This window comes from Anomaloglossus baeobatrachus, chromosome 2 (assembly GCF_048569485.1).
Source record: "Anomaloglossus baeobatrachus isolate aAnoBae1 chromosome 2, aAnoBae1.hap1, whole genome shotgun sequence".
NCBI classification, from domain to species: Eukaryota; Metazoa; Chordata; class Amphibia; order Anura; family Aromobatidae; genus Anomaloglossus; species Anomaloglossus baeobatrachus.
Window position 1 is genome coordinate 323,279,041 of NC_134354.1, and position 22,682 is coordinate 323,301,722.

At 46.0% G+C, this 22,682-nt stretch overlaps 1 protein-coding gene across 1 annotated transcript in view; it reads left to right on the top strand.

The window, feature by feature from the left end:
- The window catches only part of LOC142289738 (uncharacterized), an 834,494-nt gene that overhangs the window by 548,178 nt on the left and 263,634 nt on the right, over positions 1-22,682 (top strand). Inside the window, exons 16-17 of the mRNA XM_075333662.1 lie at positions 8,415-8,527; positions 10,376-10,505. Coding sequence (XP_075189777.1) covers positions 8,415-8,527; positions 10,376-10,505 — 243 coding nt within the window. The remainder of the gene's footprint in view (positions 1-8,414; positions 8,528-10,375; positions 10,506-22,682) is intronic.

The following is a 22,682-nucleotide window of genomic DNA, read 5'->3' on the forward strand; positions in this document are numbered from 1 at the left end:
ACACTAATAGTACCAACATTCCCATCTGTAGAATGCCCATCAGCCACCCAGTGATACCTGAGAACCAAATTATCGGATACATTTGTCTGCAGCTCGGTTATATAGGGAATGTTTGGGTAAAGCACTTATATCTAGAACACCATGAGGAAATATAAAGGTAACGGCATAAGGCGTGCAGAGGTGTCGATCCCCTCTGCGCCCCGGGGAAGTCATTTATAGGCCTGGTGACCACATACTAGATATAAATCCTTAGAAATTATGCAGTGTATTATATCAGTGGTTCTCCCAACACCACACATATGTCAAACGTCCTTTGCCTCGAAGGTTTCGCACACCAATTTCAGCAGTTTTTGAGACAGACCTCATTCCTTCAGGATGTCTTAGACTCAAAATGTTAGTTAAATTGGTAAAGTTGTTCACAAGTCTACACAGAATGTGTAAACCACAGTTCACTATTGCTCAAAACATCCATGGTCACTTTTCTGGAAACAACTATCATTACAAATAATCACGAGTAATTGAAATACTCTCACAGTTTTTCCAGTCCTAAAGGCCCCGTCACACTAAGCAACATCGCTAGCAACATCGCTGGTAACGAACAACTTTTGTGACGTTGCTAGCGATGTTGCTGTGTGTGACATCCAGCAACAACCTGGCCCCTGCTGTGAGGTCGTTGGTTGTTGCTGAATGTCCTGGGCCATTTTTTAGTTGTTGCTGTCCTGCTGTGAAGCACAGATCGCTGTGTGTGACAGCGAGACAGCAACAACTAATGTGCAGTGAGCAGGGAGCCAGCTTCTGCTGAGGCTGGTAACCAATGTAAACATCGGGTAACCAAGAAGCCCTGTCCTTGGTTACCCGATATTTACCTTTGATACCAGCCTCCTCCGCTCTCACTGTCAGTGCCGGCTCCTGCTCTGTGCACATGTAGCTGCAGCACACATCAGGTTAATTAACCCGATGTGTGCTGTAACTAGGAGAGCAAGGAGCCAGCACTAAGCAGTGTGCGCTGCTCCCTGCTCTGTGCACATTTAGCTGCAGCACACATCAGGCAATTAACCCGATGTGTGCTGTAACTAGGAGAGCAAGGAGCCAGCGCTCAGTGTGAGCTGCTCCCTGCTCTGTGCACATTTAGCTGCAGCACACATCGGGTTAATTAACCTGATGTGTGCTGTAACTAGGAGACTGGGGGCTGGTCACTGGTTGCTGGTGAGCTCACCAGCAACTCGTGTAGCCACGCTCCAGCGATCCCTGCCAGGTTAGGTTGCTGGTGGGATCGCTGGAGCGTCGCAGTGTGACAGCTCACCAGCAACCTCCTAGCAACTTACCAGCGATCCCTATCGTTGTTGGGATCGCTGGTAAGTTGCTTAGTGTGACTGGACCTTAAGAGTGTGAGCATCACAGGCTTAACTTATAGTCCTCATATAGGGTCAGGGGATCTGCAAGATATGGCGTAGAATTAGAAGATATTGGGCTCGGAGTGCATGTCCAACAGTTTTTAGTGCTTTAGAGTCCATATCTTGGAACAGAACTTGGTGATGCTTTATCAGTTTGTTATCACAGTCCTCTTTTAGTGCCTCATTGATAGGACAAGAGGTACAGTTGCCATCAGCATAATCCAAAAGGCAGAGTGGTTATCTTTGTATCTTTGCCTTGGATCTTGACAGAAGTGGCAGTGGTTAGCATCGCTTAGAATGGCTCCCTGGATCTAGGCTCCAATGGTCTCCTTATGTGTCTCTTGACCACGACCCAGTCGCCTGGTGCCGGAGTGTGTGTGCCGCTTATAAACATGGGGTCTGGGATGGAGGAAAGAACACAGTTATGAGTAACAGTCAGATGTTTGTGCAACTCAGCGACATATTCAGTGAGAAAAACATACGAGGCCTGCAATTGCTGTGGGAAATATAATTCTGTCTCAGGAATACTACCAAACATTAATTCATATGGGGACAGCTTCTTTATACCTCTTCGGGCAGTTCTCACTGAAAGCAATGTGATGGACAAGCAATCTACCCAGAACAAGTGTGTTTCATCCATGCACTTTAATTTAAGAGTACCGTTAAAGCGTTCCACCTTCCCACTACTTTGTGGGTCATAGGGAACGTGGAAAGCATGTTCTATTCCCAAAGTAGCCATGATCTGTTTCATTTAATTCTCCATTGAAGTAAGCACCTCTGTTACTTTCTATAGTTTTGGGAAACCCATATCTGCAAACCACCTTACTTATTACTTTCTTGATGGTAATTGTGGTCTTTGTATTATCTTTCATCATGGTCTAAGCTTCAGAAATACCAGGACATATTCATAAATACCCACCTTAGGCAGCAGTATGTAGTCCACCTGCAGTCTCTGAAATGAGTAATCTGGTTTTGGTGCTGAATTTCTGCGGAACTCAAATAGGCCTACCGGGGCTGTGTTTTTGCACAAACAAGACATACTTTGCAGCCATATTCGGGAACCCTGGGGAACATCAGTTTTGCAGCACTACCGCACACGTCACACCTTTGCACCGGGGAATGTGCCAGGGCAGCCATCATGGGGAACAGGCAGCGAGGGAGGCAAATCCGGGTGTTTACCTGCCATACCACTGACTCTGACCGTACAGCACATTGCATTCTGTTCGTGTGAGGGGGCCTGGGTCTGGAAGACCTGAAACAGTTCACGATCAACAGCCACTGGGGCCGGTACGGTGCCAGCCTCCTTTGCTGAAAGGTGGTGCCCCGCACTCTCGGTCACTAAGCTCCCTTAGAGGGCTATGTCTGTTATGGCCAGTATTCCTGTCAGAGGTAGTCTTGCTGCTTCTTTAGCCGGCTTGTCGGTCAGTGCATTCCCTACTGCAAGGGGAGTTTGTTCCCGTGCGTGTGCCGATACTTTGACTATGGCTGCCCTTTGGGGAATGGTGAGTGCTGCGAGTAGCTGCTCTACCGCCTGCGCATACTTTATGGGTTTGCCAACAGAGGTCAGGAAATTACGGCTCGGCCAAATGACGCCAAAGTCGTGTGCTACCCCAAAAGCGTATTGTGAGTCAGAAAATACATTACTCTTCTTACCTTTTCCCAGACTGCACATTACAGCGAATGCCTTCAGCTCAACCTCTTGCGCAGAGTAGCTCGAAGGGAATGGTTCTTTCTGCCTTACCATTGTGGTCTACTGCATACCCGGTGATGAACAGTCCTTGATCATTGTCCAAAGCTCTGGAACCATCTATAAAATACTCAGCAGAGGGGTTAGTGAGTGGTACATCAGTGATATTTGCCAAGTCCTTTGTTTCTGCCTCCACCAATGCCTGACAGTCATGTGTCATATCAAACTGAACTTCTTCATCTGCTAGTTTGAAAAACAGGGGCAAGTCTTGTCTCACGGTCTCTCCCACAGGGGCAGGTCTTGTCTCATGGTCTCTCCCACAGGGACATGTCTTGTCTCATGGTCCCTCCATCAGGGGCAGGTCTTGGCTCACGGTCCCTCCCACTTCCCCATCCAAATATTCTCCTCCCTTTTCTGCAATCCACTGTTAATCATGCAGCTGGATTTAGACCATTACAGTTTGAGAGCATTATGGGGGAATGTAAAGAGGGAAAAGCTTAGTATTTGTTCGGCCTTTATACTGAAGGATGGTGGGTCTGAGCCTGTTGGAGTCTTTCAGATACAGCATGAGGAGCTTGGAGTGAGGGGGCAGCTTAACACTATGTCCTCTGTCTTTCTAATAGAGTCCTGAAACAGCTGCCCAGCTCTTACACAAGCAGGGGGTCACTGTAATAACTGAATGTAGTATCCCAGAGTAATACTCTGGAGGGTGCTGTCTGCCACCGTGTTCTTGGGTGAGGACACCGGCTATATATCCAACCTGCTTGTGGCGGTAAAGGGTTAAAGGTTTTTCCCACGTCTATTTTGCTTATGTGACCACAACTGTCTGGGTTTATTCTCGAGTCAAACAACTAGCTTTGGGAATTGTCAGTCAGGATTCGGAGACTACACAGGGCGCCTTCTTTTAAGGGGGGTGGTCACCTTGGGCCCAATTAGGGTAAATTCTATGCAGGTCTCAATTTTCTGCAACACGTCTGTCCTTAAATTAATAAGTGAATATGAGAAAACTAAAACCTGGGTCACAAAATAGGAACAATGAATATAGTCCCCGGGGGATGACAATGGGGTTGTGGGAGACATCTGAATTGTCAGTTTCCTATGGTGGTGGGGGTCACGATAGTAGCTGTTGCCTTTTTGGGACATTTGTCCCCTCAAAAAAAACAAAAAAAAAAACCTTTTTGCCCACAAGCCCAACCTTTTACATTGCTGTAGTCTAAGCCTTTAAAGCCTCTAGGGCTGCGACAACCCCACACCCTGATGAAGGTGACACTAATCACAAAACCACACATTGGTTCTGGACATCACACACCAAGATGTCCGTAGCGAGGTACCATCCTCTCACACATTGTGTTATCTTCCTATGCAGCATGGCTGACATACCTTCAGTCTTTTTAGCTGACACATTTACCATTGCTACTGCTTGCACATTTTCTCTTTTTTTTTTTTAAGCACCTTACATTTACACCATGTACTTTTGTATGGTTCTTCATACATTGCTGCTGTAATATACTTCACGATCATTCCATTCTGTTCTATAAACTCATTGCCTTACATACACACGCAGCATGTTACTTTTTATAACTCATGCTGCTTTTTGTATCATTATAGATCAATACGGGTCTATTCACATTGCTGCTTGTGGTGATCATTATAAACATTCCTTTATAATCCAACATTATAAATATTCCTTTTACATATTTTGATTGTTGTGATGCCGCCCTTTCTTGGTTGTACCCACTGCACCATTTTACTTGTTATCAAGAAACATTATTGTGTTATTTCTCCTCTATAATGGTTACATATAGGCTATTTTTTTTTCTCTTCACTCTTTTGTGTATTCCTGTAGTTTAGTCTCTTATCTCCTTCTTGTGGTGGATTCCCCCTCTACCCCTCCCTTTTCTTCTACTTGGCTGCAGGGGGGCCAAATTAATGCTTTCCTTTCCTTTCTAGTTCAGCTCCCCAGGGGATATTTCCCTCAAATACATCCATTTCATATTGCTCCACTTTGGGAGACTGGTACAGCGCCCTGGACTGCAGGTCTATGGGCATTTATAACACACCACAGCAATAGTCCATGATTCTTATCATTATGTTCATACCCAAAACTAGCCAGATTCCTACTCCACACTGATAAGGGGCAAATACCCCGAAACGGCTGTCTGTGGATGGATACCATGTTTGGCATAGGTGGTCTCCTTGACTGGAGACTGCCCTTCCCGTGGTTGTTCCTTCCCGGTGAAAGACCTGGCTAGTTTCCTGCCAGCGTTGAGAAACATGTGATGGTGTCTCCGCAGGCCTTCTTGATTTGAACATACCCAAAACTGAGTATGGTCCTATGCTACAATCTGCAACAGATCTTGTCGCTTATTCTGCCTAAAACCAGTGTCTAATCCTCTGTTAAACTCCATTCTCTAGAAAGTTTCCAAGATTAGGTTTTCCTATGTGGCCAGATATACCTCCTGAATACCCTGGAGATATGTTCTAAATGTAAGGGTAATTTTACAGGAGATTCAGGATCTAGGTAGCAAGGGCAATATGCCTGGGCATGGGGAAACACAGGACACGCAATATTAGCTCCAGAGGGACTGTGTTGGCCACAGTGTCTGCAGGTCTATCCCAATGATCCTGCATATGGCAGGGGTGCTGAAGGGGGGAGGCAGTGCAGGTTTTACATCAGTTATAGAGGATGCAGGGTTCCCTGGGCCTTTATACTATCACAGATTACATATACACCACCATGAATGGTTTAATCTGATTTATGGTCACTCAGTGAGAGACGCTTGGATACTTTACCACATTCTAACCTGTTTGTTTTTATCTTTCAAACAGTCTTCACATTTGCAGAAAAACGTCTCCCAAATAAAATAAAATTCCAATAACATGTTGCATCAATCCATTGCTTCATTCCCTTTTCGTCTTTCTTCTATATCCTTTGTAGGGACATGGGTGGTACCTCTGAGGCTAATTACTTCCTATAGCTGCCAGTCCTCTGACTGCAACTTCAATGCCCGCAGTTAACCGTAGAACTGAAATGGGCCATAGAGTCTTAACCGCAGAAGACTCTACTCTTCTCCCAGCACCAATTTGCTCGCAAGAGAAGGATTTCTACTCCCAGAACCACTGTTCTCGCAAGAGAAGAATTTCTAGGAAGCATCAGGTTACCAGCCCTTTGTACCCGTACAATTCTTAGACTGAACCAAACAAATAACAATTCATAAACTCTACTACCAACAGTTATTGGGATTACTTCTACGTTTCAATATAATATATCATGGGAGACTAAGCTAATTTCCTACAAAATCTCCAACTACCTCTGACTCAAACAGATTACATCAAACACAAAAGAGACAGTGTATCCAGACCAGAGCATATCAGATTTCAACTACTCAAACAAGTTCCCTTTTTTTTTTTGTCCTGTAGAGGGCGCAGCTCCAAAAATAAAATCTACAGTAAGTTTTCCCTCTCTGGCTATATGTTTCTTTGTCTGGATAAACTGGATGATTAAAAACTACAACTCCTATTAAGCCAATTCCTATCTTAAATGCAAATGCAAGAGAACATAAACACCAGCACAATGGTTTATCAGATTTTTACAATACATCCGTCACTCAAACATCAATCAGTCCCACATTAAAGGATCCTCATAACTTAAAATATAATTCCAGACATAACAGTCATATAGAAAACACAGGACAACATATAATCTTTCAACTATTAAAATGATATACTCTTCATTCAATTTCCTTCAACAATCATTCGCACATTTAAAAACACATTGATACATATAACAGATCACAGATGACATATCTCTATTATTTCAATCATACACACAAAATCCAAACACTGGCAGAGGTTTGATAAGAATGGTCTTGTTGGATCACTACGTACCCGTCTCGGACCTCCAGAAAGCACTGAAACATTTGTAACACAATGGGTTACTCACCGCGGATTTTGTTCAGTGGTTCCTGGGAAGGTCTTTGTAGTCGGGTCACAGAGAGGTCCAGTTAACCATCCTGGGTTTCAGCACCATGTTCTGTCGTGGAAACCCCTTTCCTGGGAGAGCTAATTTAGGGTGAGATGCAAGGGATCTCCAGATCTGCCAATGTTGGTCCAATTAATACCGATGCATCGGAGACAAACACAAGAACACACAGTCAATGTCCGTGTACCAGGCTTTGTCTGAATCTCAGATACCCAAACAGTAGTTTATTAAAACCACAAAAGATAAGGGGACGGCTTAGTACATGACCAAAAATGGAATGAAAGTTGGAAATAACAAAATCGTAAATTATAGATCCTGCTGAATTCCTTAAAACCAGATCTGTCCAGTTTTCTGGACCTTCAGTAACAAAAAAAACTTTAGACAAAGACCTCTTTAAAGAGACTACACCCAGTGCTATTGCTTTTATGAATAACACTTATAAAGCTAATACAAAAATACAAAATTATTAAACATAAATAAATTGCTTAAATGATAATCAAAACTAAATATAAAATATTAACCATAACACGCGTTACCATAACGACGAGGGAGGAACTTCCCGGCCAGAGCGCTGACGTCAAAGGCAGAGCCGCTTGCCTCCGATTGGCCAGCGCGCTGCCTTTCAGTAGCGGCGACAGGAAGTTCCTCCCTCGGACTGGAGCGCAGCGGCAAACTACAGGACCCAGGAGGCCGGCGATGAAACGGAAGGTACACTATATTATGTTATATTATATGCTCACCTTACCTTCCGTTCCATCGCCGGCCTCCTGGGTCTTGTAGTTCGCCACGAGGACGTCGCGATGTACCCGGGAACTACAAGAACCATGAGACTGGCGGTGGAACGGAAGGTAAAGTGAACATAATACTGTATGTGCGTGCATGCGTGTGTGTTTGTGCGTACATGTGTGCGGGTCAGTGCACGGTGGATGGACGGAACCGGAAGTGTGTGAGGTGAGGATTTCGCTCGTACAGCAAAGCTTTCTCGTAAAGCGGGTTACAAATTTACAGAAAGCTTTGCTTGTTAAGCGAAATTCTCGTTAAGTGGGTTACTCGTTAAGCGAGGTACCACTGTACTGTGAAAAGCCAGTTACGCTTTTGGTGATCGAACATAACCTCGAACTGTCGAACAAAAAGCTAATTGTTCGCATTTGCCTAAAACAGGTCGAATTTGAGATTGGCGAACAGTTCGATTCGAACACCGCTCATCTCTACTCCTGATTTTGGCATAGAAATACAGATCAAAAATCCTGATGTGAATGAGGCTTTACACACTTTAATGTTTCTCACATAATTTACATATTACCAAATATATTTGGGTATAATTGCTGTATCTTGCATGTTTTCTTTTTAGATACAACTTTTCTCTGAGCCTAACTTCCATGGTGACTGTATGATGCACACAGAGGACCTTATATTACTGCCAAAAACCTTTTCACTCCAATCATGTCGGATAGAAGGGGGCAGGTGAGAATTTTTTACTTCAGTTTTATGCTTTAATCATTTAGTACAGGGGTCTCAAACACACGGCCCGCGGGACGCATGCGGCCCCTCAGGCTGCTTTGTGCGGGCCCCAGGCCTGTGCCACTGTTCACTATCGCGGCAGGTGCAGGGCCGCAGCCACTGTCTGCCCTTTATGTCAGATGAATGTTTTGCCGGCAGTACGCTCTCGCGCCGACAATACAATCATCTGATATAAATCGCAGACAGTGGCTGCGGACCCTGCCCCAGCCACGATAGTCATCGGGGGCACGGACCTGGGCGCCACACGAAGCAGAGATGAGGCAGCCGAGGGAATGCGGGACAGGTGAGAAGAATGGTCTTTTGTGTGTGTGTGTGTGTGTGTGTGTGAAGGACAGCACATTAACCCCTTAGCGACCTATGATGTACTAGGTACGTCATGGCTCCCTGGTACTTAAGGATGCATGACGTACCGAGTACGTCATGGCGAAATCGCGGCCCCGGTGGCTGCGATCGCTTTGCATTGAAAATACCTTAGATTCGAGGAGGAGGGGACCTCAGGAGGGGTGGTGTCTCCTCCCTGGACCTATGGAGGCTGTGATTGGCTGACGAACGCCGCTCAGCCAATCACAGCCACTGTAATGTTTCAGCTATTAAAATGGCTGAAACCTTGATATCCAGCCATGATCAGTGCAGCTGTAGCACCGATCATTGGCTGTAGTTGGGTGAGCTCTGCTTCACCCGCCCCCAGCTCTGATTGGAGAGACCGGACTTGTGACCGATCTCTCCAATCACTGTGGATCTGGGGTTGGAGACCGCTCCCCTCAGCTTCACTCCGGCTTCTGTGGAGTCTGAGGAGAGCGATCGGTAAGTTATAGCCACTGCCTCCCCCCTCCATTACTACAGGATGGTGATAAAGTGTGCACATTACTATGGGATGGGGATAAGGCTGGGGACATTACTATAGGATGGGGACATTACAAGGATTGGCACAATACTATTGGATGGGGACATTATTACTATAGAATAGGGACAAGGCTGGGCACATTACTACAGGATAGGGACATTACTACAAGGGGACAAGGATGGGAAACCTTACTATAGAATAGGGATAAGGCTGGGGACATTACTATGAGATGGGGGACAAGGATGGACACATTACTCTAGATTGGGGACATTACTATAGAATGGGGACAAGGATGAACACATTAGTACAGGATGGACACATTACGATAAGATTGGGAAAAGGCTGGGGACATTACTATAGGATGGGGATAAGGATGGGCACATTACTATAACATGGGGACAAGGATGAGGCACATTACTACAAGATGGGGACAAGGATGGGAAACATTACTTTAGGATGGGGACAAGGATGAGCACATTACTGTAGGATGGGGGAGTAGGATGGGGCACAATTCTACAAGGGGACAAGAATGGGCACGTTACAACAAGATGGGGAACATTACTAAAAGATGTTGGTCAAAATTTCTATATAGTACTAATTGTAAGACTATTAGTTACAAGAAAGGAATAAAATGTAAAAAAATAAAATAAATATTTTTTTATATATTTAAACAAAGATTTCACTTTCAAATTTCACTTTTTGTTATTGTTTTGGTAAACTATGATTCATGCCTCTCTTCCAATAAAGATATAACTTATTTTCAACTAAGGCACTATTTGTGATTTACACTCAGATATGTCTAACACTAATTGTGACAAATTGGGGATAAATGTGCAATATTTTGCATATTTTCCAACAAAGTCAATGTTGGCTCGCAATAGTAAATCTGTTTCATTGTTTAAATTATCTGTAAATTTAATAACTTTACTGTTTTATTCTTTCCACAGTTGGATTTTGTACGAAAATGAGAATTGCTGTGGAAAGCAATACATACTCGATGAAGGGGATTATCCTTCACGTACTGCTATGGGATGCCAGGCAATAAGTATAGTACGATCTCTTAAGAAGGTTCCACTTGTAAGTATATAGTTTTATCCTCAGGATTTTTGAATTAGTAGTTCACAGTAATACAACAATAAAACATTGTTTGTCAACTTACATGTTGCAATTTCAAAGAATAAACAGAATAAACAGCATAATAAAGCAATAAAGGCACCCCTAATTAATACTTAGTTGCACACCCTTTTGCATTAATTACAGCCTCCAAACATTTCTTGTAGCAATCTATCAGCTTCTTGCACTTCTCAGGTGGTATTTTTTTCTCACTCTTCGTTTGCAGTTTGTTCTGGCTTTGAGTGTTTGCAGAGTTCTTTTTCCAAATGGCAGATTTCACCTCACCCCAGAGATTTTCAATGGGATTGAGGTCAGGATTAGTGATAAGCGAATGTATTTGTCACTATTCGCAGAATAGTGTGGTATTCGGGATATTCATTATATAGTGATTAACCCCTTCACCCCCGGCCACTAAAACACCCTAATGACCGGGCCATTTTTTGCAATTCTGACCAGTGTCACTTTGACAGGTTATAACTCTGGAACGCTTCAACGGATCCTGGCGATTCTGAGATTGTTTTTTCATGACATATTGTACGTCATGTCAGTGGTAAATTTAAACCGATAATTTTTGCATTTATTTGTGAAAATTTAGGAAATTTTGCAAAAGTTTTGAAAATTTCACAATTTTCAAACTTTGAAAATTTATGCCCATAAATCTGAGAGATATGTCACACATAATAGTTACTAAATAAACTTTCCCACTTATCTACTTTACATCAGCGCAATTTTTGAAACAAAATTTTTTTTCGTTAGGAAGTTAGAAGGGGTCAAAGGTCATCAGCGATTTCTCATTTTTCCAACAAAATTTAGAAAATAATTTTTTTTAGGGACCACATCACATTTGAAGTGACTTTGAGAGGTCGAGGTGACAGAAAATACCCAAAAGTGACCCCATTCTAAAAACTGCACCCCTCACTCTGCTCAAAACCACATCCAAGAAGTTTATTAACCCTTTAGGTGCTTCACAGGAACCAAAGCAATGTGGAAGGAAAAAATGAAAATTTTACTTTTTAACACAAAAATGTTACTTTAGCCATAAAATTTTTATTTTCACAATGGAGAAAAGAGAAAGTGCACCCTACAATTTATTGTGCATTTTCTCCTGAGTACGCTGATACCTCATATGTGGTAAAAATCAATTGTTTGGGCGCACAGCGGAGCTCGGAAGGGAAGGAGCGCCATTTGAATTTTTGAACGCAAAATTAGCTGCACTCATTAGCGGATGCCATGTCGGGTTTGAAGACCCCCTGAGGTGCCTAAACAATGGAGCTCCCCCACAAGTGACCCCATTTTGGAAACTAGAGCCCTCAAATAATTTTTCTAGATGTTTGGTGAGCACTTTGAACACCTGGGGGCTTCACAGAAGTTTATAACGTTGAGCTGTGAAAATAATTTTTTTTTTTTTACCACAAAACGGTTGCTTCAACTAGGTAGCTTTTTTTTCCACAAGGGTATCAGGAAAAAATGCACCATAAAATGTATTGTGCATTTTCTCCTGAGTACGCAGATACTTCATATGTGGTGGAAATCAAATGTTTGGACACACGGCAGTGCTCGGAAGGCAAGGAGCGCCATTTGAATTTTTGAGTGCAAAATTAGCTGCACTCATTAGCGGGCGCCATGTCGGGTTTGAAGACCCCCTGAGGTGCCTAAACAATGGAGCTCCCCCACAAGTGACCCCATTTTGGAAACTAGAACCCTCAAATAATTTTTCTAGATGTTTGGTGAGCACTTTGAACACCTGGGGGCTTCACAGAAGTTTATAACGTTGAGCTATGAAAAGAAAAAAACATTTTTTTACCACAAAACTGTTGCTTCAACTAGGTAGCTTTTTTTTTTCAAAAGGGTATCAGGAAAAACTGCACCATAAAACATATTGTGCAATTTTTCCTGAGTACGCAGATACCTCATATGTGGTGGAAAGTAATTGTTTGGGCACATGGTGGGGTTCAGAAGAGAAGGAACGCCATTTGACTTTTCAAACGCACAGAAGCAGTGCACTGATCGGCCGTTGCAGGACGCACGGTCGGATGAGATACAAAAAGCATCGCAAATACGGAAAAAAGTCACGCCAAAAATTGAGCAGGGATGCCGATCCGTTATGTGCATCCCTGATCAGCGCTTGGCGGGACACACTGACGGATGCGATACAAAAAGCATCGCGAATACGGAAAAAAGTCACGCCAAAAATTGAGCAGGGATGCCGATCCGTTATCTGCATCCCTGATCAGTGCTCGGCGGGACGCACGGGCGAACGCGATACAAAAAGCATCGCGAATACGGAAAGAAGTCACGCCAAAAACTGACCACGGATGCAGATCCATTATCTGCATCCCTGATCAGCGCTTGGCGGGACGCACGGACGGATGAAGTGTAAAAATGGACAGGATACAAGAAAAAAAAAAAAAGTTATACTCACAGTACCAAGAGGATCACTGACCAGAAGAGCTGCAGAGGAACAAGAAGGCAGTGAGATAGACAGCTTTACACCAGCAGGAGGCAGGACATTGGACAGATCAGCAGAAGGACCCAGCGATGGAGGCAGGTGTGATCGGGCCAGTGAAGACCTCGGACGACCCGTGAAGGCAGGTAAGAGGACATCGGGGGGGCAGAGGGGGATGGGGAGAGGGGGTGGGAGAGGGGGGGCAGAGGGGGAGGAGAAGCAAAGGCAGAAGGAAGGAACCTTGGAAGCAGAATTGAGATGACAGAGGAGGCAGGCAGATCGGGGCGTAGGGGGATGCCGGGGGGCAGATCGGGGCGTAGGGGGGCAGATTGGGGGGGGGCACAGGCAGGGGCCTTTACGGGAGCGTGCAGGGGCCTTTACGGGAGCGTGCAGGGGCCTTTACGGGAGCGTGCAGGGGCCTTCACGGGAGCGTGCAAGGAGCGGAATACTTACCATTGGAGCAGGAGCGGCAGTGACCTCAGAGGCGGCAGCAGCAGCGGTGGCGTGGTACCAAAAGTACCAGCCACTCCACGCTGCAGACATGTTGGGGGAGGGTCCCCAGACCAGGACAGGCCTGGGGAGGGCGGCCACCCGCAGATCAGACCACTCCACTGCACACTGATTGGAGCGATTGCGCATCATAGCACGATCGCTCCAATCAGTGCTGCAGGGGCTGGGGGCGACATGTTAGAGATCCGGCTATGATCTGCTGTAGCTGCTACAATAGATCATAGCAGGATCTCACAGTATCACACTAATTCGGGCATTATTTTTGCCGAAATTAGTGCGAACGATGTGGTTGGCGGTTCAGATTTGAACAGCCAATCACATCGATCGCCTATGGGGGGTGGCGATGCAAGATGCAAGAAACAGCAGGGGACATCATTTGAAAGCCGTTGCTATGGCCACGGCAATCAAATGAAGTTTAGGCCGTAAAATTACGTCCCTGGTTGTTAAGTCACGTTAAAATAGGACGTAGTTTTACTGCCCGCGGTCGTGAAGGGGTTAATGGTGTATTCGGTTGTCCCACCCTGCATGCTTAGTGGCTGATTTGCAGCTACTAAACATGTTGGGTTTCTTAACAAATCACAGTAATGTCGTCTGCGTCGGACTGGCTACCGGAGGAATCTCTAGTAATACCAGGTCTGGCCGCAGTTACCTGCACTGAACTCTGGAGCTCTCACCTGAGCTCCAGAGTGCAGCATACACTGAACTCGGGGTTTGCAGGACTGAACCACGAGCACCGAGTGATTGATTCCCCAGCAATTGCGGTTCAGATCATGACAGCTGCAGACAGGCCAGGCTGCAATTCGGAGCTCAGGTGACAGCTCCGGAGTGCATCCCGGCCTGTCTGCAGCTGTCATGAACTGAACCACAATCGCCGAGGAATCAATCACTCGGCGCTCGCGGTTCAGTTCAGGCTGCACTCCGGAGCTCAGGTGAGAGCTCCAGAGTTCAGTGCAGATAACCGCGGCCAGGCCTGGTATTACTGGAGGTTCCTCCGGTAGACAGTCCAACGCTGAATGTAGTAGCCACCTTGGTTGTGGCATTACTGTGATTGGCTGGTCACGCAGGAACATAGGGTCTCTAAAAGACCTTCCGGCGCCATTTTGCGCACATTGCATCCGGAGCCAGCATTGTATAAGTATACGGATAGAGTGAGCAGCTGCTAGGGAAAATGTAGGCCTCATAATAACACAAAAAGCCCTTTTCAGGGCTACCTTCAGTATAGGTCAGTGTAGTGTATGGAGGGACAGATTTCCGAGCAGGGACAGTGTTTTAAGCGGTGTGTGTCACTACCTCCATAGTACCGTCCAGAAACCAGAATACAGTAGCATTTTTAAGAGCTGATAGCACTGAACAAAGTCAAAGCAGGGAGGGAGAGATTGTGGATTAGGCAGGGAATCGGGACCTGTTTCCACAATATTTTAGGGGTTAACAGCCTGCCGTGTGGCATCCAGATCAGCCACATTAATACGTTGCTACTGGCTTTTGCAAATAATTACAAAAGCAGTATTCTAGAAATCAGTGCTGCCTGATACTGTAAACACACCGGTCATGTTTCCACAATATTTAGGGGCTCACAGCCTGCCTTGTGGCATCCAGATCAGCCACTTAATCCACTGCTAGTGGCTTCTGCAAATACAAAGCAAGACTCTACCGTTTTGTGCTGCCTGGTGGAGAACTCACTTGCAGGGGCGTAATACTGCGGTCGCCAATGCAACTAGGCCCAGGGGTGCAGGGGGCCCACTGGCCCCAGCTCCTGATTCAGATAGATGTGTGTCGAAGGTTGCGCCTCCAGTTGAAATACATCGCATCACTGAGATCCGTCGGGTCCCTATACTGTGATGTGCTGGCCGCCGATTAAGACCATGAGTATTTCTCCCCACGTACCTGATCCTAAGCATGGGGAGCAGAGAATATGCGCTGACAGCTGCCGCTGCTGTAAGTGGCCGCGCATGACACTAGCATCATGCGCTATGCTGCTGAAACGCTGGTCTGTTCCCAGCATGACAGGAGGACGTTGGGGTAGCGCAGGGTAGGTGAGTACCATGGCCACCAGTTGCACAGAACCCCTTCTGGCAGACAGCAGATGGGGCGCCGCAGGGAGCAGCTCTTCACTGTCACTTGCTGCTCCAGCGCTGCACAGACTCCAGCACAGGGTGCCTTCCCCTCCTCTGTGTCCTGTCTGCTCCCATCTTCACCACAGAGAGAGGGGGGAGTGGAGCCTGCACTGCTGCAGCCGGAGAAGCTGCTACTAAAGATCCTCAGAACTCCAGTAGGCCAAGAAGGAGGTGAGTATAATGTGGATCATGTATTATGTGCTGTCTGTATGTGTTATGTGTAAAACATGTGTGTCCTGTATAGTGTGAAATATGTACCTGTCTGTCTGTCTATACTACCTGTCTGTCTGTCTATACTGTCTGTCTGTCTATACTACCTGTCTGTCTGTGTATACTGTCTGTCTATACTATCTGTCTGTTTATACTGTCTGTGTATTCTGTCTGTCTGTGCATACTGTCTGTGTCACGGATGTGTCTGGACCTTCAGGTGCTGCTGCTGGGACCAGGTGCAGAAGGGTCCGGCGATCGTCCAGACGTTAATCGACGATGTCCCTTTAAGGGCTTGATTTAGGTTTTTTTTCTGTTTCCTTGCCAGGTTGGAGGAGCCTTTCCTCCAGCTAGTAACTAAGGGACTTTATAACTTGGGGCCTATCACTCCACCAGTGCGGGTTATACTCTTCACTTGGAAAAGTTGCTTGCTCAGGAGTGCATGTGGCTTCAGAATACTGTTGTTGTATATTCTGAAGATTCCCTATTCCCTATCCCTATCAAGATAAGTTGTTGTTTTTCCTTTTTCCCTTTTTGCTGGTTATTTTTGTGTTTATTTTTCCCTCCGTGGATTGGTTGGTGGTGGGATTTAGTCCTAGGGTTTGGCTAGGAGACAGGGACACGTTGGTGGGCCACACCGCCTAACCCTTAAAGGTACCTGTGGTTTGAGGGCAAGCGAAGGGCACCCCAGTGTCAGGGTCAGCGCAGGAGCCCCTGGTTCCCATAAAACTACTATAAAGAAATGAGGAAAAAAATACAAATACAATTTTTTTTTTTTATCTTCACCACCTTGGAATCAAACCAGCAACGTTCAAAACTTGTGTCCAGCAGCCTCCTAGCTTTGCCTAGCTGCTCTAGCTGTTGAGCCACTAGGATTGATGATGTCAGAGGGAGGATTTTACATAAATGAACCCTACAATGCAGCCTCTTACACAGCAGATTACAGAGGACACAGCTCCATTGTACACAGCAGTGTCTCTATCTCCTGTATTCTAGAGAGAGGAAAAGAGGATTTTTTTTTTCTTCTAATAAAGTTACTAAAAATAATAAAGAAAATAGAATAATGTAATTTTATTACACTTTTTTATAAAATAATAAACATCACAAATCAGCAAATAACATGGACATATTTGGTGTCCCTGTAATCGTAATAACATGAATAACACAGCGATCAGGTTATTTATGGGGATCGGTAAATGGCGGGAAAAAAATGGCGCAATTTATTATTTTTCTTTATTAAAACTCATAAAAAATGTAATAAAAATGGATCACTGAGGCAGTGTTCACACGTAGCGTAAATGCTGCATTTTTTTCTGCAGGTGTCCGTGCCACGAGTGCAATAACAATGTTCTCTGATTATTGCGTGTTTGCAGTATTTTTTATACATTGTCCCCCTTACTTGATACATGTTTGTTGCTGATGTGAATCCTGAAGCTTCTAAAGAAAGAAACACCAAATCCGCACAGTTCAGCGGCGTCTTTCCACGCACCAGGGGCGGAGATTTCATGACGTCTCATCCACTTTGCTTGGAAAATTAGTCCATATTTACATGTAGTGTAAATGCTGCATTTTTTTCTGCTGTTTTTTTGCACATTTATTCTGCTGTGTTTAATTGTCCAAGTAAAGTGTATGTGATTCCATGAAAAGATGCTACTGAATTCTTCGGTTTTCGGGGGGGGGGGGGGGTCTCTGGAGGTTTCTATGTGGAGCTTAAAAAATGCAGGAAAAAGCTTCTCTGTACAATAAAAACACGTAAAAATGCAGATTCACATCTGAACCAAAAACACATTAAATAATGGAGAAAAGGCAGAAAAAATGCAGCAAAAATGGAAAAAACAGAGAAGATAGTTATTGTGTAGTTTGGTGCAGACAGAAACAAAAAGAAACAGAATTTATGCAACGTGTGAACACGGATTGATAGGCACAAATAAGCAACATGTCATATAGTGACACATAGAAATAAAAAAAAAATTCTGCCTGCTATAAATATGAATGAACAGTCCGGGACATCTGCTAAATGACCCTTACTGCCAAATGGGTGTGGCTAGGGGGTGTGGTCAAAATTTGCCGCGGCGCGCGCGCCGCATACTTTGTCCCTCTTTCCTTTCTTGAAAAGTTGGGAGGTACATCTATCTATCTATACATACATCCTATCTATACAAAATTCCATATACCTCATTATGAAAGTGAACACATAGTACAATCATTTTTTTTTTTTTTTTTTACTGTGTGCAGCGTGGTGGGGGGCTATATACCAGGATGAGTGGGCAATATAGCATGATGGGGGATACATACCAAGATGACGGGCTATATACCAAAATAGGTGGTGTGAGGCATCAACCGGCTGCATTATAAATAGCAGGTATGTTTTGCAGAAGCGTTGGTGCTCTGCAATGTGAATATTGTCTGAGACCTGTGGTTCCACAGGATTGCATTACATGCAGAGTCATGGAAGGGTGTGTGAGGCTGATTACACACTCCTTACCACCTGTGGGTGTGGCTCCAAGGGTTAAAGCAATCCTGTGTTTCTGATCCTGGAGCAGAGTGTCTAGGGCAGTCTATGGGAAACTGGCTCTAGACTGTCAATGTGTGTGGTGCAGAGGGTGAGAGCAGAAGCAGGGTGTTTGCTCTGCTAAGGAGGCCTTCTGGAGAAGGTATGGGCTTTAAAGTCCATGGGTAAAGCCTGGCTGGAGCTAGGGGGAACCTGGTAAGGACACTAACCACCTTCAGAAGAAGGTAACCAGGATTGAAACCGATGTCTGAATACTGACAAGGGTCAGGGACACCTGTGTGGAAATCCAACAGTGTTTGGACTTTGTTATGTATTGGTCTTTGAGGAAAAAGCCAAGTAACGGCATCTTTATGTTATGTGACCTAGTATGGTTTATGGAGCTGTTAATAAACCATATGGGCTGTTAAAGTGACAAATTGCTCCGGCGTGCTTTAATCCCGCTACCTGACGTGTGGTCCCCCATACCCTCGGGGCCCACCTCGTCACAGTGGCTATATACCAGGATGTGGGGGCTATATACCACAATGGAGGCTATATACCAGGATGAGGGTGCTATATACCAGGATGGAGTGCTATATACCAGGATGGAGTGCTATATACCAGGATGGAGTGCTATATACCAGGATGGAGTGCTATATACCAGGATGGAGTACTATATACCAGGATGGGGGCTATATACCAGGATAGGGCCATGATGGGGACATATATACCAAGATAGGCCATGATGGGGCCATATCTACCAGGATGGGCAATGATGGGGACATATTTACCAGGGTGGAGCCATATGTACCAGGCTATATCCATGATCGGGGTCATACACTAGGATGGGGAAATTTACCACTATGGGACCATATATACCAGGATATAGGCATGATGGGGGTCATACATAAGGATGGGTTAATGATGGGGAGATATACCATGATTGGGTCATGATGAGGATATATATACCTGGATGGGGCCATGATAGTGGACATATATACCAGGATGGGACCATGTATACCAGGATATAGCCATGATGGGGTCATACACCAAGATGGGGCCATGATGTGGACATATTTACCAGGATGGGGGACATATTTACTAGGAAGTGGCCCAGGATGGGGTGCCCAGGCTCAAACTCTGCATCAGGGCCCATCAGACTGTAGTTAAACCACTGCTCACTTGTACTTTCTCCACAGTATTTTTGGGGTCAAAGTTTGCTTGGCTTGATATATCAACATCTGCAAATATGTCAGCAAAACCCAAAATGACAAAAAAGACAGTTGTTAAGGGACAGGGACATGAACGTTGGCATGGTGTTGTCAGTGGAGGGTGACAAGGCACTGAACCTGTGTCAGGTCAGAAGAAGCTTGATGCATCCACTATGTTCCTTGCCAAATTTCCTGGTCTACAATGTAAACGTGTGTGGAAGCCAGAGGAGCGAGAGCAGGTTCTGTCTTGGATGGCAGACAAGGCCTCTTTGCATTTGTCAAGCAGCAACCAATCCTCCACGAACACAGTCTACTGTGGATACACAAAAGACTGGCCCATCCAATCATCCAATACTCTACCTAGCCCTCCTTCCTCACCCTTCATCAATCACAGGAGACATATGATCCCAAGCTTGACCACTCTGAGGATTTGTTTTGTGTGTATGCTTTGGTTGGCTCTGGCATCTTGCCGTGCAGCATTGAAGAGGGACGTGAGGAGGGGACATGCGTGGATGCGCAAGTATTTGAGGACCTACGGCCACATGAAAGCCACTTTGAGGAACATGATTTACTGTCCCCAGAGGTCTAGGCTGATGATAATGAGACACAGTTGTCATCAGGTCAGCCTACAATCTCAAGTGGAAAGGAGGATGAGATAGAAGATGAGGTGGTCGATGAGGAGTCCACTGATCCGACCTGGACCATTGACATGCATAGCCAGCACAGTAACACAGAGGAAGATGGATATGTAGCACCAACACGAGCACCAAGGGGTAGTGGTTTGCCCAGAGTGAGAACTGGGTCATCTGTTCCCAAGAGCACCCTTACTGTGGCCCAAGTCAGGGCAAGGGGGCGTTCAGCCGCTGGCTGGAATTTTTTTTCTGAGAGTCCTTCAAAGAAAAACATTAATCTGTAGCATTGCCATACCAAGTTGAGCAGAGGCCAGGGCAAAGGCAACCTGAGCACCAGCGGTATGTGGAACCACATAACAACCAAGCACCCCAGTAGGTGGGCAGACCACCAGGGTACCAAATTCGTGTCTGCTTGTCAAACCTCTTCCATGTCACCTGTGCTACGTCCTTCACAATCTGCTTTCCCGGAAGCAGGTGTTAATAGATCCTGCCCACAAGGATGCCATTACATAGACACAGCAACCAACATCAACCATATCCACTTCTTTGTCCCAGGAAAGCGTCCAGTTGTCCGTGCCTAAGATCCTGAGAAGGAAGTGTAAATACCCAGCCATGCACAACAGGCACAAAACCTAAACTCGCACATTTCCAAATTGCTAGCCATGGAGATGTTGCCATTTAGGCTTGTGAGAACTCAGTGTTTCTGTGATCTCTTGGCTGTGGCTGCCCCACAATATAGTGTTCCCAGCCACCACTATTTTGCCCATTGTGCTATCCCTGCATTACACAACCATGTGTTAAACAATCTCAACCGTGCTCTGACCAATGATGTAACTGGGAAAGTCCACCTAACAACAGACATGTGGACACGTTGTTGTGGACAGGGGCGATACATATCTGTCACAGCACACTGGGTAAACCTGGTGGAGGCTGGGACAAAGTCGCAAACTGTAATATCACGCATCCTACCCACGCCAAAAATAGCGGGCCCAACTTCTACCAGCGTTTCTGCCTCATCATATGCCACTTCCTGTCTTCCCTTCTCCTCCTCCTGTTTCTCATCCTCTGCTGAATTATCCTCCCCATCACTGCCAAGCTGGGAGCCTTGCAGCAGTACATTGGCAAAGCGGCAACACGCTCTCCTGAAGCTAATCTGTTTAGGTCACAAACCACACACTGCATTGGTAAACACAGGCTAGTGAAAAGGGTTAACCCACGCTGCCGTGGAGATGGACCGGAAAAAACTCTGGAGTTTAATTCTTCATGGTTTTTATACCAATGTATCTGCTGGGTTTGCGGCAGCCAACGTTGTGATATACTATATTCGATTGTGTGCCGCCCCCGTGCCAGCAGCCTGTCGCTGCTCGGAACTGGCCCTTTCGGTGGGTGGCTCGAGGTGTCTCCGGACACGGGGGTCTTGCGGACACTCCGAATGAAAAGGGGGGTAGATGATGGTGGATGTGGGACGTATTTGTATGGGCTGAGCCGTATAGAGTTCGTGACGCCACCCACGGTGTGTGGTGAGGTTGGACACCACCGCTGCAGTTACGAGGCACCCGGGGGAGAAGTTATGCAGCAAGTTGTTAACCCCTCCGTGGGCAGGGATGGTGGCCCCGGGACCAGTTGGGGTGTTGTTGGTGCAGGGAGATGGGCGACCACAGGGTGCTGGTGTACTCACTATTGAGAAGAAAGGACACAAGTCTCTGGTAAACCAAAAGGTTGGTGGTCGGTGCCCGCAGCCGGCTGCGTTCTGGTTCCCCACTAGGCTTGTGGTCTCTGTCTTTCTCCTGCACCTTTTTGAACTGTTGGACTACCTGGGCTTGAAACTTCAGGAGTCCGCTCCGACTGGATGTGGCCTAAGGAGCCCTTGCCTGCAGATGCTGGCCCGTAGGATGTCTGAGCCCTGGCGGTGGCCTTTTATCACCCTCGTTGGGCTGTTGTCTTCTATCGGGACTTTGAGTGGGACAGGACCTCTAGACCTGGCCTCAATTGGTGAATTAACTGATGCCAGTTGTTTCTGGTCCCAGTTTCAGGGTCTGAGTCCCCCCTCTTGTGCTCTGGTTTCCGATTCGGTTCCCCGGGTCGGTCCCGGTCCACCGCGGTTCCACAGAGTCGTCTTCCCGGCTCCTGCAGACAGAGACCACCGTCTGCCACTTAGCCAAAGACATCAGGGCTCCTACCCTGGCACCGTTCAATTTGGGGCTCTCTCCTCTGCTGGAGCTGCACACAGCTCCAGCCCACACCACTCTTGAACTAGAAACTTTGTGTGTTTTTCCCACCCCAGGCTGTCTAGACTCCTTGGTGGGCATCTTCCAACCGCCGGGTTCCGCCCCCTGGTGTGTGTGTCTAGCCCTGAGGGGGATGACTAAGGTTTTAGGTCGGCTGCTGTAACCTATGAGGGAACGGTGTAGTGTAGGGCCTATTTGGTGACTACCTGGCCTGGCCAGGGCGTTACCATTGTTTTTTGTGGCCCTTACTACTCCTCGAGGTGAGTGTTTCCATGCTCTTTATTCTGATTCCACTGGGATAA